Source organism: Aythya marila, assembly GCF_965140915.1.
Source record: "Aythya marila genome assembly, chromosome: 14".
In the NCBI taxonomy this organism is placed as follows: Eukaryota; Metazoa; Chordata; class Aves; order Anseriformes; family Anatidae; genus Aythya; species Aythya marila.
In genome coordinates, this window is record NC_139055.1 from 15450217 (window position 1) to 15472098 (window position 21882).

General features: G+C 51.2%; 1 protein-coding gene across 1 annotated transcript; it reads right to left on the reverse strand.

Annotated features, from left to right (window-relative positions):
- Positions 1-3458, reverse strand: WNT8A (Wnt family member 8A; the record flags this gene model as incomplete). The annotated part of the gene is made up of 6 exons (XM_082771850.1): positions 1-561; positions 1594-1736; positions 1897-2022; positions 2919-3057; positions 3268-3301; positions 3388-3458. 6 exons carry the CDS (start codon positions 3456-3458, stop codon positions 1-3), a joined length of 1074 nt encoding a protein of 357 aa, XP_082627976.1.
- Between the last annotated feature and the right edge of the window lie 18424 nt (positions 3459-21882).

Sequence of the window (21882 nt, forward strand, 5' to 3'; positions counted from 1 at the left end):
CTATCTCTTGTGGCCCTTGTTTCTCCGCTTGATGTGGTTGGTGGCGGCAGCGTCGCGGCGGGCACAGTAGTGCTTGGCCACCAGCTGCCGGCACTGCTCGCAGCGCACCGTGCAGCACCAGTGGAACTTGCAGTTGCAGCTGCTGACCACCTCCGTCCTCCTCTCCTCCACTTTGAGGCCACACTCGGTGCAGAGCCGCCGGCAGCTCCTCTTCTCCCACTGCGAGAGGTTCTTGCCGGTCTGCAGGCACTCGCGGCCTTCAGTGCCGTGGTGGCCCAGGCTGGCGTTCCTCGTGCAGTAGTCGGGGGAGTCCTCCAGGAAGACAAGCTCCGTGGCGTGGACGTGGTGAAAGGTCTCTGCCGTGGCCCCGCGGCTGTCAGCGCTGTTGCCGGCTCTCATCCTCCTCTTGTCCATCTCCAGCTTGTGGGCTTGGTCGTATTTCATCTTGAGGTAGTTCCCGATCTCTCGGAACTCAGCGAGCTGGAGCCAGCAGGTCTGGATGCTGCAGCTGCCCGACACCCCGTGGCACTTGCAGGCTCGCTTCATCGTAGCTTTTACAGCCTGGGTAGAAAAGGGGGAGAAGTTAGAAGCAGTAGATCATTGCTATTTACGTTTCAAAACTGGGATACATGGTGCTTCTTCAGGGGCAGTGGGTCAAATGTGGCTCCTGCTGGACAGGACTTCAGGTCCTTCCAAGACATGAACTCATGCCTTTATTTCAGTTCCAGGCAAACATCTGTCTGTTCTTGTCACTAATTAAAGGACGGAGATAATGAGTGGGCACAAACTATTGTCCCCAGCCCTTCCAGAAGCTGTTTCTCCAGGCCAGGATTAAGGTGTGCGTGCAGGGTCATGCCCTTCTGGCGCGTCCCGGTCTGCGGCTCACCTCTCTCATCGGCGGCTCACCTCTCTCATCGGCGTATCAACCCATCACCTCGCACAGAGATCTCATTCAAAATGTGTGAAACAGCGCTGCGGCGTAATGACACCAAACCTCTACACATCTCCTCCAGGCCAAGCACTTCACAGATATTATCTACCCATCTCCCTCTGGTATTTATAAGGTCCCAATCACTGGTATCTCTCTGAGATTACGCCTCGACACACCCTATGAGATAGGTATGTTAAAAGTTACCGTCCTTGTTTTTACAGACAAGGAGGTTTGGCCAGAGCCGGCAGCCTCTGTGGGCCGGGTACCACACTCTTCCTCACACCTGGCTTCCCCTGCTGAGTTTCTTGGAAGTGCCCATTGCAGGAATGTGGGGTGGTTCTTGTGTTGCACTACAGACCAGAGGATGTGAGTATAAATCTGGCATATTGCTGAATAAGCGGTGTCCATGGTTAATGGTGCTGCACAAAGCTGCAGATGCTGGAACTGAATCTTACTGCAGTTCCTCATGTTCAGGTTTATGGTCAGATTCTAGCTGTGGCTTTTTTTCCCCCAGGCAAATAGCACAGTGCCTAGACTGGCACAGACAGGGAGGGGGACCTGAGCAGTCTACCAGGCTCTGTTGTTGTTTCCTGTATAGATATTGTTTTTATTATTATTATTACTGCTACTAATACTATTATTATTTTTAATATTTGACTTACAAGTCTCCCAACTTCATTGTTGTGCAGGTTGATCAGCGCACGGGTGTCATGTCCTGTTTCCAAAGCATCCACAAAGAGCTTGGAAATCCTCTCCCCAAACTCCACGTTGTCGCTGCAGCCTCCCCAGACCCAGCCGCGGCCACCTGCAAGACAGATGTGCGGTAAGAACAGAACCACCCTGAAGGAGTGAATCCCGCCCCAGGACTTGCACCGAGCTGAGGGCTGGGATGATGCCAGCCTGTCTTGTTGCCAGCTCGGAGGGGCTGGAGCCCAGCCGTGGCAGGCAGCACACAGGCAGCTCACCGACGCGCCCGTTCCTGGAGTCATCGCAGCCACAGCTTTCAAAGTCGCCCATGCTGCAGTTCCTGGTCAGGGTGTACATGACACCGGCGGAGCTGATGGCGTGCACGAAGGACGTCTCCCTGGTAGCTGGGGGAGAGGAGAAAAAAGCTGTCACATGCAAACATACACACCGGTCCTGGTTTATTGGGAAGGGAGCTCTCTTGTGAAACCTTCAGCGTTGCAAAGGTTCAAGAAGGGAATAACAAAACAGTTTGTGCAAAAGGTAAGGTGCTACAGGAATGAAATGCTCATGACTGGAATCTCTTCCGGCTTCAGCATCGATAGTTTCAGCAATTTGGCACAATATTCTGCAGGTGTCTGTGCATGGGACAGTTTCTTGGCAACAGTAGGATGGCACAATAGTGCCCCAATCCTGCTCTCACCAAGGTTGCTGATCCCTCACATCACCTGGCACTTGGTTTGTCCCTGCCATTTTCTGCTTGGGGGGTTTGTGCTTGCTTTGGTCTCACCTGCTGGGGAAAATTACAGTTCATCTTAAATCAGCCAGTGGTTGAACCTGTGCTAATAGCAGTCAGGACCCATGCTTCTATTTTAGTTTCTTTTCTGGCTCTCCTAACAGAGTCAAATAGCTTCTTGCCAGTGGCATTTCTATGCTGGCTGAAGTAGATAGCATTCAAATATATCCACAACTTTCTCTTGGGCAGTTTCTTAGCACTCGCCCCTGGTTTCTCCCTTCATCTCTCCTTTCCCCCATATCAAACTCAGGTGCCTCTAGCACTGTGCTCCCTGAGATGCGGCACAAAAGCAGCAGGAGCGAGCCCACGGATCAGCACTGCACAAAGGGCTCTCCCTTAGCATGGATATAGATCATAGAAAAAATATTAGCATCGTTTGTGAGACTAATTAACACAGATGGAGAAAAGCCAGCCTGGTTTCTGAGGGATAGAAAACCTCCCCATCGGCTGGCTGCTCTCTTCAGAGCACCCCCCGGCTCCTGTCGGAGGCACCCCGCGGGCACTCACCGCTGCGCAGGCGGTTGTGCGTGGAGAGCTGCAGCGCGCTCTCGGGGCAGTTCCAGCGCTCCCACCCGAACTGGAACTTGCACTCCTCCATCCCGCTCTGCGCGCCCGCCGCCACGCTGCTGGAGTACGTCAGGTACGCCTGCATGGGAAAGCGTGGGTGAGATCCTCAGCACTTCAGCTTTTATCCATCAAAACAGAGCCAGAAGGGTTGCGGGTCCTTTCCCTTGTTACTCAACCCGGTTTGGAGCCGATACGCTCTGGGAACTCTGGTTCTTTAGAAAAGCGATATTTCCCATTTGCAAAACAAAATGGCTTTACTTAAATTGCTGATAGTGACTGTGTTAATTACCTTAGGTCCTGTCATCAGAAAGTTGTTCACAGACCTGAAACGAAGAGAAGGAAACGAGTCGCACGATTTAGCACAGGCTCAAGAGCATCCCCCAGGAATGCCCCTTCTGCTGAATCCTACCATGCTGCTGCATTGAAAATGACACCACAGATGCCCACGATGGAGAGGATGAGGAAGGTGGTGCTGCTCATGGCTGTCAAAGCCCAGGAGTTGGATCCCTCCGGCTGATCCGCAGCTCCCACGCCGCAGGTCTCTGGGCAGGGCCGCCTCGCCGCACCGAGTCCCAACGTATCTCGAGATATTCGGGTCCAGGAAAGCTGCAGGAACCTACAACCCTGATATTTATAAGGTGAAGTTCTGAATAGTCAAAACCCCCCATTCATTTGCTACCCAATGACTTAATGTGGTAAAAAAGCTCCTGCGCCAATGGGTGACAAGGAAACGCCTAATGTTGCACTTCAAAAGGCAGAGCGGTGTCACCGGGAGCTGTGATGATGTGAGGAGAGCAAACTTCCCTAACAATGGGCGACTTTTAACTCCACTCCACACCAGCGCCATCCCTTTCTCTCTGCCCCAAGTGCACTTGCCTTCTCCCTTTCACACCCCGCTTGCGAGCAGAGGCCGGGCCCCTGCGTGCCCAGCAATAACAAACCCGTGCATTTCTATGGTTCCCCTGCCAGCCGCCTGCTCCCTACCAGGAGAGCTCCCCGAGGAGTTTTAGCAGCACTCCTCTACAGATCCACCGGGGGTAGACCTCCCAGGTCTTCTCGATTTGACGAGATTCGTTTAACGGCGATTTTTTTCCCCCCTCCTCGCCTCCTTAGGATGAAAGCTTCTGTATTTCCATCCTGATAACAACAGCGTGCACGGCGCAGGAGTGTTTGGAAATCTCTCTAATTTACGCGGCTGCAGCTTGGGAACACTGTGTGAATCACTTATGTGGTTTGCTCCATGCTTCAACGCTGTAATTAGGGGAACAGTTTTCCGGGGGTAGCAATTTCCCTGCAGTGAGGTCTGCCCCGGCAGCGGCCGGGCTCTGGCTGGCTCCGCGCACGTGAGCACTGCTGAGAGCCGAGCGAGGGCCTCGGCCCCTCTGCTTCATACCCCTGTGCTTGGGAGGGGAAAAGCCTTATCAGAGGAAACCCCAAAAAGCCTCTCTTATGGTCATCCATGTGTTATATGTCAATATTACAGCGTTACATATCAATGGTTATGGTCATGCATAATCATTGTGGTACATCCTTTAGGCTGTAAGGGAGCAGAAGCGAGACTTTGTTCCTGGAAACTTCTCGTTTTGTTTTCCTGGGGCTGCGCAGGGCTCGTCCTTGTCCCACTGCTCTCGTTATCCCATTGAGATGGTGACATCTGGTCTCCTGCTGCTAATAGCTGTAACTGCGAGGTGAGGCACTGAGGGCCTGCAGCCTGGACATTTCAGCAGCTTGGATTGTACCACACATTGCTGTGCTGGCCGGGGGCAGAGGAGCCAGCAGGAATAAAGACTTATGCCACAAACGTGATTGCAAAGTGCTCTGTGGGCTGCCGCGAAATGCGTGCGAGCACGGTGAGCAGCTGCATGGTTTTCCACATCCTGGCTCTGGGTGCCCGAGGCCCTGCACACACACGGCCTCGGCTCCATCCCATCAGCTCCGTGACATTTCTGACCTCGGGGAGCACAGGGACCCCCCCGCCCTGCTCCCCGTGTCGGTCAGCGGGCGAGAGGAACCTCCCCGGCCAGCCCACGCAGAAGGGAAACCTGGAGTCAGCGCGGCAAAGCCACAAACAACTGTTTGCAGTCAGAGGATTAAAAATGCAGATCGGTTCAGAAGCAGGGATGCAAAATACCTTCCAAGTGAGCACCACTCTGGTGTACTCCTGCCAGCACGGCAAAACCCTCTGTGAGTCAGCATTTTAATCATTACCATCCTGAGCAGATCCTGCTTGTTAGAGCTGTCAAAGGACAATTACTGGGAATGAAGTGTTTCCCATGTATCAGTGAGGTTCATTGATTAAAGCCCATGCATATGACTTGGAAATCTGCTGTGCATTTTCTCTGTGCATGCATGTCATTTTGGGGTTTGTGTCTGGCTGTCCCCGGGGGCATATTGGTGGTTGTGTTTTATTTATTTTTTTTTTCTGTCTGAGAGAGCCCGTACAGCTGAACAATTTTGGCGTGTCTGTTATGTCAGTTCACACATGATCCTCCTATCGCACGCCAGAAAAATAACAGCTTCCCTGGGCGTGAAGCACGGCTGCGAGCAGTCACTGCAATTGGCAGGATCACACAGTTATTTGCCTAGGCTATTAAAAATGTCTTTTCCAATTAAAGTCACAGGAATCTTAAAAGTCCCTTGTAACGTTGTCACTTACGCTAGTTGTCAGCAGGCAGAGCTGTGCTGGGACGAGCCTTCCTGCGCTGGGGGACTTGTTTGTGTTCCCAGCTCTGTCCCAGGGTACAGGAGCTGCTCAGGCACCAATGTCAGCGTGGATGTGTGTCCAGCCCGCCCCGACGGATGAGACTGGGGTGGTCGTCTCGCTGCAGGATTTTCCCACCATCCAGACCTTATGTTAAAGCAGACTTTGTTCTTGCTGTGTTAATAATTTTTCCATTTATAGAGTGCTTCATTCAATGTCCTTGTAGTAAGAGAGATTAAATGTAGCAGTCTCTGCTTTGCAGTTGGGTAAACTGAGGCACAGAGACCAGCGTGCATGAAACCTGGCAGTAAATGGCAGAGCTGTACTGGCTGTAGGTATTCTGATGCTGATTTCAGTGTTTTGCTCCCTAAATTGCAGCGTGGTGCTGGCTCTTCCAACACCCATGGGACAAGCCTGTGAGTCGCAGCCCTGCTCATCGAGCCCTAGTGCTCATCTGTGAAACACCAAAGGAGCTTTCCTTTGGCTTGCCCACTCCCTAGAAACTTACTTTGGGTTTGGTTTTGGGTTAGGAAAAAAAACCTGAAAGCAAAAAATCTCCTGAATTTACCTGGTTATGCAGAAAATGAACGGCCAGGCGTTCTGGCAGCCCCGAGCCGCAGGCTTCAGTGGCACCGGCGGAGGCTGCGCTGGCTCCGCGCTGTTGCAAACAACTGAGCAGGGAACGCTGTTTGGGAAACGGTGTCCTGGATGTCCGCCAGAGCCCCTTGGCTTTACTGATCAAATGTTGATGCTTTGTTTCTTATTTTCTTGCTACGCGACCAAACAGCCAGTGATTTTCATGGGATGATTGGAGTCCTAAAATATTTTGGTATCTGCCCTAAGTCAAGAGGCTTTAATAGCGCATATGCAAACCCCTACACCCATAAAACCCTATTCACATCAGAATATGGCATTTAGGGGAAGGCAGGCGCAAGATAAATCAGTCTATGCAAGTGCTGCATGCAGAAACCCAAGCAAACAGGAATGATGGTCTGTGTGGGGGTCACAAATGCGGGGAGTGAGCACCACCAACACAGAAAACAAGAAAATAAAGCATAGACTACTTGCTAAATTGCCCTGGGCAGGTGATACATTCAGAGCCCTAGCGTCAAATCCTGCATTGCTGGCTTCGTTACAATAAAATCCACCTGGGTAATTAGGAAGACACCCCCTCGTCAGCAATGTTGGAGGCAGTTGCATTTTATTGTGCTCTCCCTGGGAAGCCGCCTGAGCCCCCATGGGTGATGCCATACACTTGCATTGTACACAGGCAGCCTCTCAGCCGGGGGGACATTTCACTTTGCTTTAAAATAATCCATCACAGAGCACTGTGCAAGCCCCTGCTATGCTCAGCCCTCGTTTTTCAGTCTTCCCAACTCCAAAGTTTCCCATATCGGAGAAAATAGGTTCCTGCCTGCTTTTTCTGCTGTGGTTCCCAGCAGCAGGAACAGCCCGCAGGACCCGAGCCCCGGACCTGCCAGTGCTGGTGGGAGTTTTGCCTGTATAACGAATGCGCTTTGATTAATGAATGTTAATTGAAGATCAGGTGAAACTGAAATCAGCTTTTACGCCACACCTATCCCACGGGCTTAGTCCTCTTGATTCCTATTATGGCACGTAATTAGAGGTGGCCTAACGTTCACTGAAAACAAGGCTACGCAGTCCAACAGTGCAGCGTTAGGGTCTGCCTTATTAGTGACCCTTGAAAATTATCTTGAGAAGCTCCCATCTCCTGCCTTTGTGATGCAGCTCGTGTCCCCTTGGTTATACCACTGCAACCAGCTCTGCTTTTTGACTTTTAATCCTGATTCCAACACAGCCTCATGCACGGCGTGATGGGACAAGCAGTGAAATTCATCAGGGGAGCCACAAGCAACTCCAAGGTAAGGAAGGAAACACCTCCTGGAACATAATAGACCATTGGGATGCCAAATGCCAAGACCACAGGAGGCCTGAGGTTGCACAGTTTGTACTTTATTTCTTTTAATTTCAGGAACTAAAAAAAAAGAAAAAAAAGAGTTTTGGAAAGCAAATTCTGATTTTTCCAGCCACAACCTGTCTGGGAGCACGGATGCTTCCCAGTGAGGGTTGAAGACGTTTTCTCCAAGGTGGTACTGGAAGGGTTGATCCCTTGCACCCTCAGCAACGCAAGGCACCAAGCTCAGCCCATCTGGGCTGGCTGGTTTTGGGGATATATCCGAGGCTGGGATATATTTGGGATAGATACAAGGCTGCAACCTCTGCCCAAATTGGCCAGGAGGGGTGGAAGGTGCGGGTGAGCTGCACCCTGCTATGGTGGGAGCTAGTCTGAGACAGAGACATCAGCCCAGGAGCAGGCCGGGACATTGCTCCTGGCAAGAACAAGGCTATTTCACTTGCAAGCAGATAAAGGGCACTTCTTCCCCTTCCTTCCCCGTTTTTGCATTGTATGTTTTAAAGCTGTTCTTTTCCCTTTTCCGCTACCTCCTCACCTTAATGACTTTGCTGTCCTCTCTCACCCATTCCCAGGCTCCCAAAGGCAGCTCCCTCTCCCACCCAGCACAGGGCAACAGGCAGACGAGCCTGCAGGCTCAAACGTCTGGGTAAGAGCCCTGCCGTGTCACCCCGCCTGCACCGTGCACGGAAATCCTGCTCTCCACCCAAAATCTCCCACTGCCTCCAGCAGTGTGAAGCTGTTCCTCCCTCAGCAGCCACCCTTAGGGAAGGGCTGTTGAGGGCTGTTTGTCCGTCCTCCTGGAGCTGGATGGGTTACTAAACCCTGGTGGCTGCTCGGTGCCTCTGTCTCTGTAGCATCCTAAGAGGAGGCAAAGATGCTTTAGGGCAATGAGCTTGAGCTGCCATGAAAATGTGCTTGAGCTGCCATGAAAATTAGGGTAGAATAAAACACTGAGGTTTCCATCGACCTTCAGGTCTCTGTGACTCCTGAGAGGACTCAGCCTCCCAGTTCACCCTTGTGAGGCTGGGCAGCGCCGTGACCTCGTCAGCCTCACCTCACCTTTAGGTGTGCCCTTCAAAGCCCACGGGGCTGTTTACACAGCAGCATGATAAAGTAGGGCCGAGAGTCTTGTTTTTCTCTCCCTCTTTAGAGGAAGTGTCATGCAAAGCGGTGTTAGTGCAGCAGCTAGGTTACTGCCTGGGTATCTCTCATCCTGGAAACGCGGCACCTCAGCAGGGAAACGCCTGTCCTGGAAGAGATTGGGCACTTGATAGGAAGGAAAATTATCACCTCCTTCTTCATCATTCCCATTCAAACTCAAGCTAAATTAACGGATTAATAACCTCGCTTGCATGGTGCTCCCCTTCCTTTCACAGAACGAGTCTTTGCACTGTCCCTTAGTGGCTGTGGCTCTGTCACTTTTGCCCCCCACATGCTTGGTGCCCTGGGGAAAAACCTAAGCCCAAATGTCTAATTTTTACCTGTGGTGGTGCTGGGCATTACCTTCCATTGCTGACAGTGAGTGTGGGGGGAGGTTTTGAGCATCACAGAAGGGAATAGTGATTTGAACTATGGGTATTTCCTTAAAATTCACCTCTATTTCCATTGCAGCCCTGCTTTGGACAGAATAGAGCCTAAGTAAACAAGACTGAGACTTCTTTTGGGGGAGCCTGGCCGGACAGCAAGATGAAAAGAGATTCGGGTCTTGCTGAGAAAAGCAAAGCGAGAAGCAAACTTGCTTCGGGCACCTGCTTTCCCAGAAGAAGGCGGCAGGGATTTGGGTTGCTTGTGGGCTCGCTCGCTCCCTTTGCTGTCAGCTGCTCTTCTCCCCCACCCTGAGGACGCTCTTCATGTCCCGCACCTTCTTGCAGGTGTCCAGCTGTGGATCTCCATCCCCTAATGAGTGGTGCATTGGCATCATATTCACGTATACACTTCAATCAGCCCACAAATGAAGCCAGTGCCACGCATTTATTAATATTTGAGGTGGGAGGAGATGTTTCCAGCGTTACCAGAGCACAGAGCGAGGCGACAGCTTGGGGCAAGCTCTCTGGCTTCACCGACCCGGCGTGAAGCCCTCCCTGTTCAGTTCCATGTGGGCCCAGAGGCTCAGAGGGGCCGGGGGCACGGCTCCTCAGCATCCTCCGGGCACAGAGAGCTGTTAGGGCCCTCTGGGGGCTGGCTCTGTCCCTGTGCCACCCTGAGGAAAGATTTGGGACCACTTTTTCCTGCGGCTGTGCCGGGCGGGGCCCCCTCAGGCCGGTGCCGCGGCTCCCCCTGGGGGCGGCCCCGCTCCGCGCAGCTTGAGGCAGGGCCGCGCTGGGCCTCGGGGGATAAGCAGGATTTTAATATTTTTTTTGCTGTTTTGGGGAGCTGGAGGGAGCTGCCTCGCTCCTTGTTCACCCGTGGTGAAACCAAAGAGTGAGGAGGTGGCCAGGCTCGCTCGTGGCTGCAGTGCTGGCTTCCCAAAGCAGTCGGCCTGGCTCGAAGCCCTCACCGGGCAAACGGGGCTGGCAGCACCCGGTGCTGCCGGGGCTCTGGGTGCTCGTGGGTCCAGCCACAACCTTGAAAAATTGGGGTTTGCACAAAAGCCAGCACCCAGGCCAGCTGCCTGTTGGCAGCACTGAGCCCCCTGCCTTCTTCTGCAGGCCCCAGGCCCTGGGTATGCACAGCACCAGGGCACAGGAGAAGGTCTCGAACTTCTCGAGCCCAGTAATGACACTGGGGAAAGGTTCCCAGCCCTGCTGCAATCGCTGTTTCAATTCCTACTTTGCTGAGGAGCGAACAGCACCAGGGCTTAATCTCGAGGCTCAATAAATCGCCTTTCCGACAGGTCTGAGCGCGGCACCGCCAGCGCCTCCCTGTGAACTCGGTGCTCACTGGGGCAGAGACCAAAGTCACCAACGGGTGTTGCCGCTTGGCACCTTCACCCCGGTGTCACAAACAGCTGCCCTACTGTTTGAGCAGGGCTCCGGGATTAATGTTTGAGGTTAAGCTTTTTTTATTTCCTTCTTGGCACTGAATGCTTCAGACACAAAGGTTGCAAGAGCAGGGAAGTTGAAGCTTTACCAGCACTCGGGGCAGCTGGAGCTGAGGTCAGCACCCTGAGGGGCTGAGGCTCGCCTCAAGGCAGTGGCTGGCTGACACAGCCCTCCGCTATCTGCACGGGGTACAGCCAGGCTGGTGCCCTCACATTTCCAAGTCCCTGGCTATTTTTGAAACACATTAGAAGGGAAATACAGTTAAATGGGAGCCCTGGGCACATGTGATGTGCTTGGACTATTAAAGCAGCACAAGAGGAACGATGATTTTCCTCCGGGTGAGCTGGTGGCAGGCGGCCCAGCGCAGGTGGGGAGGGAGCGCTGAGCCCCAGGGTGCCTGGGCAGGCCCATGTTAACCACACGGGCACAGCAAATCCCCACCTACACACGCTGTCAGCACTGCCCTCCAGGGAAGTGAGAAGCTCTGAAGCCCTCCAGAAAGCAAGCACATCCCTTCACCACCTGGTCAGCACTAGGTGGGCAAGCGGTGGCTGCAGCTTTTCTACATCATTTTCATATCACTTTAGCTGCCCTCATCTCACTCTGGATTGATGCCATCAATGTCTTTCGTGTTCCTGGGGATGTGTGCCCATGTGGGAGAACAGCAGCTGGCACAAAAGCTGTTTCACGTTGCCTTCCTCTCAATGTCCATCCTTGCCACTTGTGCCTCTGCTAGGTGAGGGTTGTGTGGAGTGGCTGCATTGGGAACCAAGGGCTCTGGTTACCTGGCTGCTGCTGAAATAGGAGTCCAGACAGGGCAGAAATAAAACAGTACAAATCGGGAGGAGTGGAGGGGAGGCTGCAGCTATCATAGAGCTATTACAAAGCTGTTATAGCGCTCTTAGATATGTCTGGTCCTGCTCCCTGCAGAGGGGTCCCCGGAGTGCTGCTGCTGCCCCAGGTGCCCTGCAGGGCTGAGGGGCACCCAGGGAAGGGAGTTTGGGTGTACCCGTTTTCTTCACTGCTAAGCCAAAAGCATGATAAGGATCCCGTCATATGTTTCTTTAACACTTCGAGGTGGCACTTCCAGTGCTAGTAGGATGGGGGAAACCAGCTGCAGTCAGGCGTGACCTGGGGTGGCTCCCAGTTGGGCACAGAAAAAGAAAAACCCAATTCTTCCCACTGAGGAGGAGAATTATTTCCAGCATCACGAGAAAACAAAGCAGACCAAGAGGGATTATTTTCCCCAAACAAGATGCTGTTTGAAAACACCCACTTGGAGTCACACATATTTTTATTTTTCCCTCCCTGATTGTTGCAACTTGCCAAATCCAAAAATTTTGATACTGAGTTGGCCTCTGAATTTGTGAGACCAGCCTCAAATTCCTGAGATTGTTGGTTTGTTTTGAAATTCCTGTTCCTTTTGTTTGTTGCCTACTGCTGGAGCCCTGAAAGACCCCATTTTCATGGCTGTGGGACTGGGAATACCCATTTGCTCCCCACTTTGTCCTCTTTTTTTTTTTTTTTTTTTTTCCCTGATCTCCATCAATCAAAGGAATTCTGGAGCAGGGCCTCGATGAAAACACGCAGCATTGGAAGATTTGCAGCTTATTGTAGGAGTTGTCAGGAGCTGCTGTCAGCACAGCGTACGAGATGTGCACCAAGAACCGTCCCCAGCAACTGTTCCTTCCCAAGTGATCTCCTCTGAAACGACAGCAGGCACGCGGAGCAGCCCTTGCCGGCACAGAGCCGCAGCGAGAGGAGGCATCAGCCCGCTGTCAGTTTGAGCGGTGTCGGGTTTGGTGGAGAGAAACACCCCCGCACACGCTTGTACCTGCGCCCACAGACCCTGGATTGGGCCCAAGCACGGTGCCCTGGGTCAGGGCCGCATGCGGGGGAAGGCAGCGGCTCTGTTCCCGTCCTTGCTGCGGAGGAGGCTCCCAGCTTGGCACCGGCAGGTTAGTGCTTTCTAAAAGGCCGTTGTTTTCGGCCTGTGGTTTTGGAAAAAAACAGTGGGATAACTGGGCAGAGGCACGAGACCTGCCCTTGCTGTTTGTGGCTGGGATTTCGGCTGCCTCGGGCACCCCCACGCCTGTGCTCAGCTCCCCCATCTCTTTCCACACAGCTGCAGCTTAGTGTCAGAGTCCTCGTTCCTCACATCGCCCCTGTTTTCCTCTCCCATGTTCTTCTCATAGCAGGAAAGGTTTCTGGCAGGTCAGGAGCACCACCAGCAACAGACCAGAGATACACAGGGATGTTTTCCCAAAGCCTTGGCTCCTCAAGCCTTAGCCTTGCATAGGCATTTTGCCACAAGATGCCTCAGCCACCATGGAGCTAATGCCTGAAATAAGAGAGAGCCTCCAAATATAACTTGGAAAAAAACACGTATTTTGGGACCGGGGCTGTGACACCCGAGCCAGGGTTAGCTGGCTTCCCGAGCGGCTTCTAGCTGAGCTCAAGCCGAAACTCAACAGGTTCAGGGGCTGTGCTCCCTGCCTCCCCCTGTTATCAAACACCTGCCTAACGAGCCTTGTTAAATCAAATAACTTCTGTGTAATAACAACAGGAATACGGATTTCCTCCACTCAGCTGGGGCCGTGTGGAGCAATTAGCAGTGACTCACGGGGGAAAGGGGACAAGGCTGGCTTTATGGTAATGCCAAGAAAGCTTCCATTTGTCCGCATGTAATGATTTCTTCGCCGTGACGGGGTTAGCACGTAAGGTGTTTTTTCCTTTAGAGGAGCATCTCGTTATGTAAAGCAACCAAATTGCAAAGGGCTGTGGCTAATTAGCCCAAAACCTTAAGTTTCCCACCTGGAGCTGGTAGAGCTTGCTGGGGAAGGTGGCTTGGGTCAGCTCCCAGCATGATGGCTGGGGAAGGTCCTTGTGCTGGAGCTGTTGGTGAGTTTTGGGGCTGGGGGTGGGCAGTGGGGGCTGGCAGTGGTTTGTCCCCCAGAAGGTGCTTCCAAGGTGTGCCTGAAGTGCTTGGGGTGGTAGCTTGCTAGCAGGAACAGGCACTGCTGCAGGAGAAGGGCTGCAATGATCAGAATTCACCCTCCTGGCCTCGCAGCTTCCTGGTTTGTGCCCTCAGCCTGCCCTGCAGATGGGTGCTGTGACACTGTTTGATTAAGGTAACAGCGAGCCAGACCTCACCCTGGGTTTTGCAGGTTTTAATTTCATGAGCCAGCCCCGAGGTGACTTCAAGGTGCAGCAGAGGGGGACGCTTCTCAGCTTGGGGTCCTGTGCCTACGTGCCTTTAACTTTAAGCCTCTTGTAACTGCTAACAGAAGCAGAAACAGCCTCTGAACCCCTCAGAAAGCACCGTGCCCCCTGGGGCACTGGGGGAGTTGTGCAAGATCTGCCCCTTACCCTGCAGAGTTTTTCATGGTGCACAGCTGTTGCGTGCTCTGCTGTGACCTGAAGGGTTCTGCATGAGCGGAGGGGCAGCTAGGACAAACTCGATGTCTCCAGAGCTTTAGGCTGCTCCAGCCTCTCCCCCCTGTCCTTAGATCCATGCTGCTAATCCTTTGCTTCTGCGTGAAGGAAAGAGGAGAATATCGCTATTGTTTTCTTGCTTTGGCCAGACCTTGCTTCTCTTCCTCCTGCTTGAGAGCGTGGCCCAGACCTCGGGGCTCCGCGGGCGCTTCCCACCAGCTCCACTGCACGACAGAAGCTTGGGGAGATTTATAACTTATTGTGCCGAGCGAGTTGGCAGATGCTCCGAGCTGGCAGGGAACAAGGGGGATTGTCACGTGGAGCAAAATGCTGTCTCCTGGCACAAAAAAAGGGAAGTTTAGTCTGCGGGCTCGCATGCTGAGCGCAATCACAGGGTGTGCCGGTTGCCAAAATCGTTGCACAAAGTAGCAGGTAATCTGCTGGGCGCTGTGGGAGCTTCCAGGAGGGGCTGCTCTGCTGGTACCAGCTTGGGAGGCTGCCTCCACCAAGGAGCCGCCATCAAAGCAGATATCTAAATAACTTTTAACTGATGAGGAGTGACACAAATTTCAGCCGTAGCCCTTTGGATACCCCTGGAGTTAATGGAGCTCTAACTGAAGGCACCAGTCCTGCACATAACCTGCTTTTCCTTGGTCTCTTGGTCACCTCTGTTTGCCTTTTGGTGCCACTGCAAGTCAATTTGTGGCCATGCTGCTATTGTTTAATTACAGTTCTTGCTATTCACCATCAATGTCAAGTGTCAACTCCTGAGCAAAGCAGAGCTTTCTACACACCGCACCACCACTCGGCTCTGCTTCCTGAAGCCTGCAGACTTCAGGCAGCTCTAAGGCCAGAGTAACCCTGCTGAAGCACACAGAATTATTCCTGTTTCCCTGTGCAAGTAGGGTCAAGCTGCAGCTCCAGTGGTTTATCTTCCCACAGCACACATCTGTTTTTCTGATATGATTGCAAATCAGTTCCAGAGCTAAGGCAATACCGTGGAACTGGGAGCAGGACCAGGTTTGGCTTTGGCTGAGCCCTCTGCAGCCCAGCGATGATGTTACTGCACCACCAGTGATGGAGACTTAAGGAAGCCCTGTTTGCTTCGTGGGCTTGTTGGACACCTGTCTGTGTGCTGCTCGAGGTCTCTCATCCCAGAAAACTGATGTGATAAGTTTATATAAAAAAAAAAACAAAACCTTATTTCCTTCCTGCATTCTGATATCACTTGATATCAGGTGAGCAAAGGACGCTGCACACCATGGTTGTTCCAGGGTTGGTTGCGTTTTGTCAGGCTAATGAGGGTGAAAAACTGGTGAGAGGAGGCTGCAGCTGCTCTCCCATCTGGCTGCTAATTTGAGTCTTTCCTCAGCCCAGCCACCAATTTTTCATGGTGTGGAGAGAGGTACTTGTCTTGGAGACCTCTGACCTGCTGTCAGGTAGAACTGAAACAGGCCAACAGCTTCCCAGCTTATCCGTACCTCTTACCAAGGTGGATTTAAAAGGTTAGGAGCTATCAGTATGAAAACTTTCTCTGTTTTGGAGAGATGGGGAAAGGGCACGAAGGTTGCAGGCTGCAGTGGGGGGTGGCAGTGCCATCCTGGGAGTGATAGGGAGCAGTTTGGGGCTGCCTATGGGACCATGCAGCCCCCAGAGGGCTTCCTGCATGTCCCCCATGGAGGGATGATGTGGGCAGGTAAAGGCAGCCCTAGCCCCCTGTGCAGGCAGAGGGGTGCTGGTGTCCCCCTGGCTCACGTGCACGTTTGCTGTAGGAGTTGCAGAGTAAGCCCTGTTTTTGCAAGTCTCAAACACAGCTGGTCAGAAGAAACCTGTTTATTGTGAGGTTTAGGAAAACATTTTTTTACGCAGATTTTTTTTTTGGCAAGTAATGGGGGCGGTACAGAACTTTGAATTACAGTTTTAAGAACACAAACACAAAGTATCTTGTCCAACAAATACAAAACAGACTTCCCAGGGAACATGAAAGGAGGGAGTGTTTGCTAAATTAAATGGACAACAAGCAGGGAGCGGGGGCATGAAGGGGCGGGGAAACAAAACAGAACAACCCAGCGCAGAAGCCCAAACCCCACTGAAGAAGCAGCAGCTGCATCGTCCATTTGATGTTCAGGATGCACTTTCACTTTGCTTTTCTTGTTCGATAGCTGCCAGAAAAACACAGGAAACAAAACTGTCATCAATAACTGCTGCAGGGACTCTGCACAATGCAGGCTCCTGTGGCCATTTTTCAAGTCAGGGGGCATCAAGTTCCCCCTGGCTTTTCTTGGCCACCCCAAAATGCCAATCCATTCTTGTCTGTAAAGCTACTGGGGGGCAGTTCACAATGTGCATTCTCCTCAAGATACTCCTGAGTGTCTGCAGAGATAACAAATTGGGAAAACCAGGTTTCTTATGTAGGGGAACAGTGCATCTCCATAACTGCCCATTTCTACACCCCAGGTAGAAGCCACCCAGCAGAACAGAGGAGCCCTGGGCTCCCTTCCTGGTTACCGGGGCTCTTCTGAAGGAAACCACTCGCAAAGTCTGGTCCTGGAGCAGGGCGGTGCCACCTTCACACCCAAAGCTGAATGTGAACCGCAGCCTGTGCCTGGTTCTGGTGTGCAGCATGGGGGAAGACCCTGCATGAGAAAACCCAGGGGTGCAGCCCTTTGCTAAGGAAAATTCCCTTTGGTGGGGATGATGGTGGGTTTCTCTTGCTGCTTTATTCCAAGAGAAGGTGCCTGGAGCTCTCCTGGTTGGAGGGAGCAGCTCCTGTGCCTGATAGCGTGCCCAACCAGAGCCTGGGGATGCTGCCTCTCCTTTGGGGCATAGGCAAGGCTCCCTGAGCATCCATGCCTCTGGAGGGGTGGACAGTGTGCCCACTGCAGACAGCTGTTCCTTGTACCCACAACCAGTGGGGAAACTGCCCTTGCTTTTAGCAGAAGCAGGATCAGTCCCATCAGAAAGATGATTTTCAGACTAAATGTACAGTGGGTTAGAGCTACTCATATCCATGGAAGCCCAACAACATCCAGTGCAAGTCTTAGTATTACACGCAGTTAAAGTCAGGGATGAGTTTGAGGCAGTAATGCTACAATTAGTATTCATTTTGCATATTAGCTGCAATACAGATCGCGTTCTCGCTGCTCTCAGTTCAAACAGCATCATAAGCACTTACTTTCTTTAGTGGGCAATGGATTTTTCTCTCTGGTTTCTGTCTTCTTCAGCTTGGTCTTGTCAAATGTTTCAATTTCTGCAAAATCTGGTTTGTCGGACATGATGGGTCCTGACAAAGAAAGGAAAAACACACCCAGGGCTTCATTAGCTAGTGCTGTGATATCAGCCATCTGCAGAGCAATTTCTGCTGTAAAAATGAAGACACCAGAAAAATGTTTATTCCAAAGCCAACACAAATCTCACTCCTCAATCTGGGACCTCTCCCCAAGGCTTGGCACTCGCAAAGCAAAAGAGAAAAAGCATTAACAGCAATTTTATCTAGATTTCTCAGAATAAATCACTAAAAAATCATAATTTGAACATGGAAAAAAGAAGAGATAGAGAAAAGACAGCACGTTAGTTAACAAGGAGCCGGGGTGCCTCCTGACCTGAAACACTGCTGTAAGGAATGCTGATACCCAGAAAGTCCGCAATAAGCCGTGAATCCACCGTGCACAAAGAGTTTCAATAATGGTTTTGTTTGAATTAAGAGGCTTTTTCGTTAATTCTGAGTGCACTGCCCTAAGTACGTCCCCACGCTGGTAGGTGGATTAGCTGCTGTGTGCACTTGTGCTAACAATGGGAGGACGGCGTCGCAGATCCTTTGTTTGCGCCCGCACTCGGTATCCGAGCCGCACGCTCGGTGGCTCTGATTACACCCTGTTCTCACAGAAATCCACGAAACACAACAGCATTAAACGCTTCACCTGTCAAAATGCCCCTCATCTAGTTCCTGTTTTTAACAGCAATTCAGGCTAAAATTCGTTTTGGGTGTTATTCCACTGCTCTCAGCGGAGTTTCCGTCAAGGCTCGGTTTGGCCTGCAGACCGCTGATAGAAATATATTTTTTCCTTCCTTAAGACAACCTGAGTTCATTGCGATCTGCCCTGAGACAACAGAAGTAAATATTCACAGGAAAAGAAAGAGAGGAAAAAAAAAAAAAAAAAGGAAAACTACTAAAACCACATGGCATTACCGTCTGGCTGCTTTCTCCTCAGCTGCTTGGTGCCCGTCTGAGGCAGTGTGAGTTTAAAAAGGTCACGTTAATCCCTCCTCTCCTCCCCACCCCCCGATCCCATCGCTATTAATATTGATTAGTTCAGTGCCGGGATTGCTCAGCATTTAGGAAGGGACAGATTGCTGCTGCAGAAAGTGCACGAGGGAGGGAGATGGAAAAACTGAGGTGGAAAACTGCCAAAATACATCTTGATTTTTTTTTTTTTTTTCCCTCCTCCTTCACCGAGACAATAATATTTGAATTTCCCTTCCTGCCCTTCTTTTGTAATGCTGAAGCTCGGAGTTCGTTTGAGGTTTGGAGTTCACCTAAGGGCTGGTGCTGCAGGATTCGTTTGCGGGTGGCTTTTTTAGAGGAATTTAGGGGAATATCCTACAGCTGCCTGGCGGGTGGGAGCCCCTGCTCCTGGTTGAAGGGGACTCCACGCACAGCAGTGGTGGCGTTGCTGCAGTCCAGGGACAAATCTAGAGCTAAGCTGGTGGGAGCCCTTCCCAGTCCTTGTGTTTGCATGCTCTGTGCAGCACAGACAGGTACCACGTGGAAGGTTTTGTGTGGAGCTTGCCCTGATGGTGTTGAACACTGCGCTGAGATGTGGCTGGCCATGGGAAGGAAGGTGGGTGGGTGATGTTTGCCCTCAGACACCTCTTTCTCTGGAAACTGGGCTGTTCTTGCTGATCCTAGCAGCCAGGCTGTTATTAGACAAGGTTTAATGGCAGCGTTTCACGGGCTCTACCTTCAACAAGGGGAAGGCAGCAGTTACCTGGCTGTGGGATGATGGTGGGAGCAACAAACCACAGCATTTGGGGAGCATGGAGACAGCCGAATGGTTTAGCTTATACCGATGAGACAAACCAGACAGCCAACGGAGCAAGCAAGGCAGGAGCGCCACAGGATCTTTACAGACCCTGTACGCGTCAAGTGCACAAACTGTGTTGGTAGTCACGTCTGAAAAGCTGCCTCAGATGCCACGGAAAGCGTATTTTATCCCAACCTCCTGCCGAAGGATGGAGGTTGAGTCAATCCTGCCGGGCCCGACACCTCTGATGGCAGTGAGTCACCGGCCGCTCGCGGCGCAGCGCCGGGTGGCTGGCTGTCAGACACCCCCAGAGAAACGGGGAAAACAAACGCTGGCTGCCACGCTGCCATCATGGGTGAGAAAAAAGGTTTGAAGGGAGCTCAAGTGAAAAGGAAAAGTCAGAGGGGAGCCTGCTGCCGCTCAGCTTTTCCCTGGGCCACTGTCCTGTGGAAGCAATGAGCTCGGTGTCCGTGGGGCTGGGCTGTGGGGACTTGCGGGGCTTCAGCCTGTGCAATTTGGGGATCCTGTCCCCATGTCTGGCACAAGAGGAGCTGTGGAAATGCTGAATTGCGTGGAGATTAGGTGGGTAATTACAAGGAGAGGGGTTTCTTTCTCTTGGGTGCAGCACTGGGAATGAGGTTGTGCCCGTTTCCGTGTGGGACCGAGGAGGGACAAAGCACCCGAACGCGAACAGACGCGCGAGCAGATCGGAGCCTGCAGCCGAGCCAATAAGCTGACACAACTGATTTTATAATCACGTTAGTGCTGTCTCGAAATAACACACCCACTCAAATATAACAGTGATTTCATTTCCAAAATGTTGTGGTATTTTTGGTGCTAAAGGCAGGAGATTAATTTTGCGAGGTCAGAGGTGCTGGGCTGGGTTCTGTAAGCACCCAAATTCCTTCCAATTCCAGTGAGAACTGAGCACCTTCCAGAAAGGTGGCAGGATTGGGCGTGTTGTAAGCCAGCCTTAGAAGGTTTCCCGTCCTTAGGGGAACAGAAAAAAGCCTACAGCTCTACTGAAAGGATTTTCTTAGTTCTCTTTGTGCTGTTTGTTCCGTCTTGCTGCCAACAAAAATATCCATGTTTGGGAACGGAGACAGGTTCCCAGGCTAAGAGACAATGAATCCCGCGGGTGTAAGGAAGGCAATGAGCTCTCTTTGGCAGGGTGTCTGCTGTAACACTGCGCTGCTGGTGTGTAAACACTTGGTTCTTGTGTGTGTTTTATCACTACGTGAGGTGTTTCATTTTCCTTCTCTAGACCATTGAGCCTTAAGGGCGGGCACATACAGCGGTGGAGAGGAGAGGCTGGATGTAGGCAGTCCTCCTGTCCTTCTGCTCTGGCTATTTTTTCCAGCCCTGTGTTTCCCATATAGCTTTGGAGTTGGTCTATGCTAGGAGTCCCAATGCAGAAAAAAAGAAAAACATAAGCTACTGGGAGTGGAAATTTTCTCTCTCCCTCTTTTTTTTGTCTTATAAAACTTAGTATGGGGGTGAATTTTTAAAAGTTTAGCCAGATGGAGATCCCTGCAACAGAGCTTTCTCAAGGACTGACCCAAAACTTTATCTTCCAGCACAAAGCACTTGGCTTTGGTCTTGCCTTCTCTAGCAAAGTGCAGTGAGATATGTGTGAGTTATTAAAGGGAAAAAAAAAATAATACAAAATGACCATGTGCATGCCTCTCTCCCAAAGAAAGGGTGGGGAAAGAAGCACGTGATGCGTTAGTCATATCAGTTAGCATGCTATGGAGCACATGATGCTTTGTGATGAATGCTGCTCGAGAAATGCTAGTTTAGCATGACTTCCACCCTTTACAAACTACCCTTTTTATTTCTTTTTTATTTTTTTAATATATATAATATATATATATATATAATCTCCTTTCTGTCTCTGGACACTAGTAACGGTAGCATCACTTGCAAGCAGAGGGAAAGAGTAAGAGGAGTTTTGGGTGAAGGTTGGGAGTGTCCTCAAAGGTGGCCCTTCTCAGTGCAGCTGACTGCTCTGAAATTGAACAATCCACTGCTGAATTTCTCACTTTTTACCTAGAGGGGAAAAAAAATAGGAAAATCACCATTCTGTAAGAGGAATAGATTGTGGCACCTAGCATACAGCTGGAGTAGCAAATAGATAACCAAGGTGATCAAAGATAAGGTAATACAATCCGCAGGTGTACTAATACAGTATTTAGATTTTTATTTTTGTCCAGAGGAAAAAGGACAACAGGTGAATCTGTCAGTGCAATCCACGCTGTGCTCTGTTCTGTATGAAATGTGGAGGCGTGGTGTCCTTGGCTTCAGGGACACAGAGCTGTGGACGTAGCCCTGAGGGATGCCTAACTACCAGTGTTGCAAAATCATTCTTGTTTCAGTACCCTGGGACCTCCTAGCAGCTTAAGTATGCTTTTTGTTTGGGGGAAAACAAGATAAACCCTGAAGTTTTTCAGTGTTTAAGGAAACAAGGCTACTAAAGCAGAGGAGCAGATGGACTAGAGATTTTTCTAGCTGGTCTCTGAGCAATTTCCAGAATAAAAACTTGTATTTCTGCTAAGGGTTTCATACACAATCTTTTCCAAAAATCATCTTCCAATTTTATAAGTTTGGAAGCCAAACATAGAGATGTTATAGGTTGTGTACAAGGTCAAGAATTACCTAAGGAAGCGGTAGTCAGTAAGTGCCACGCTTGTTATCTGTTGCCTGTTTGAAAGAAAGCTGTGATATACTACGTTAAACAGTTTTTCTTCTTTAAGATGTAAAGGAAAAAGATTTGATTATTTCCTCCTTGCAGCATTTGAGGTGAATAGCTGTCTTTTCAGAATTTGAC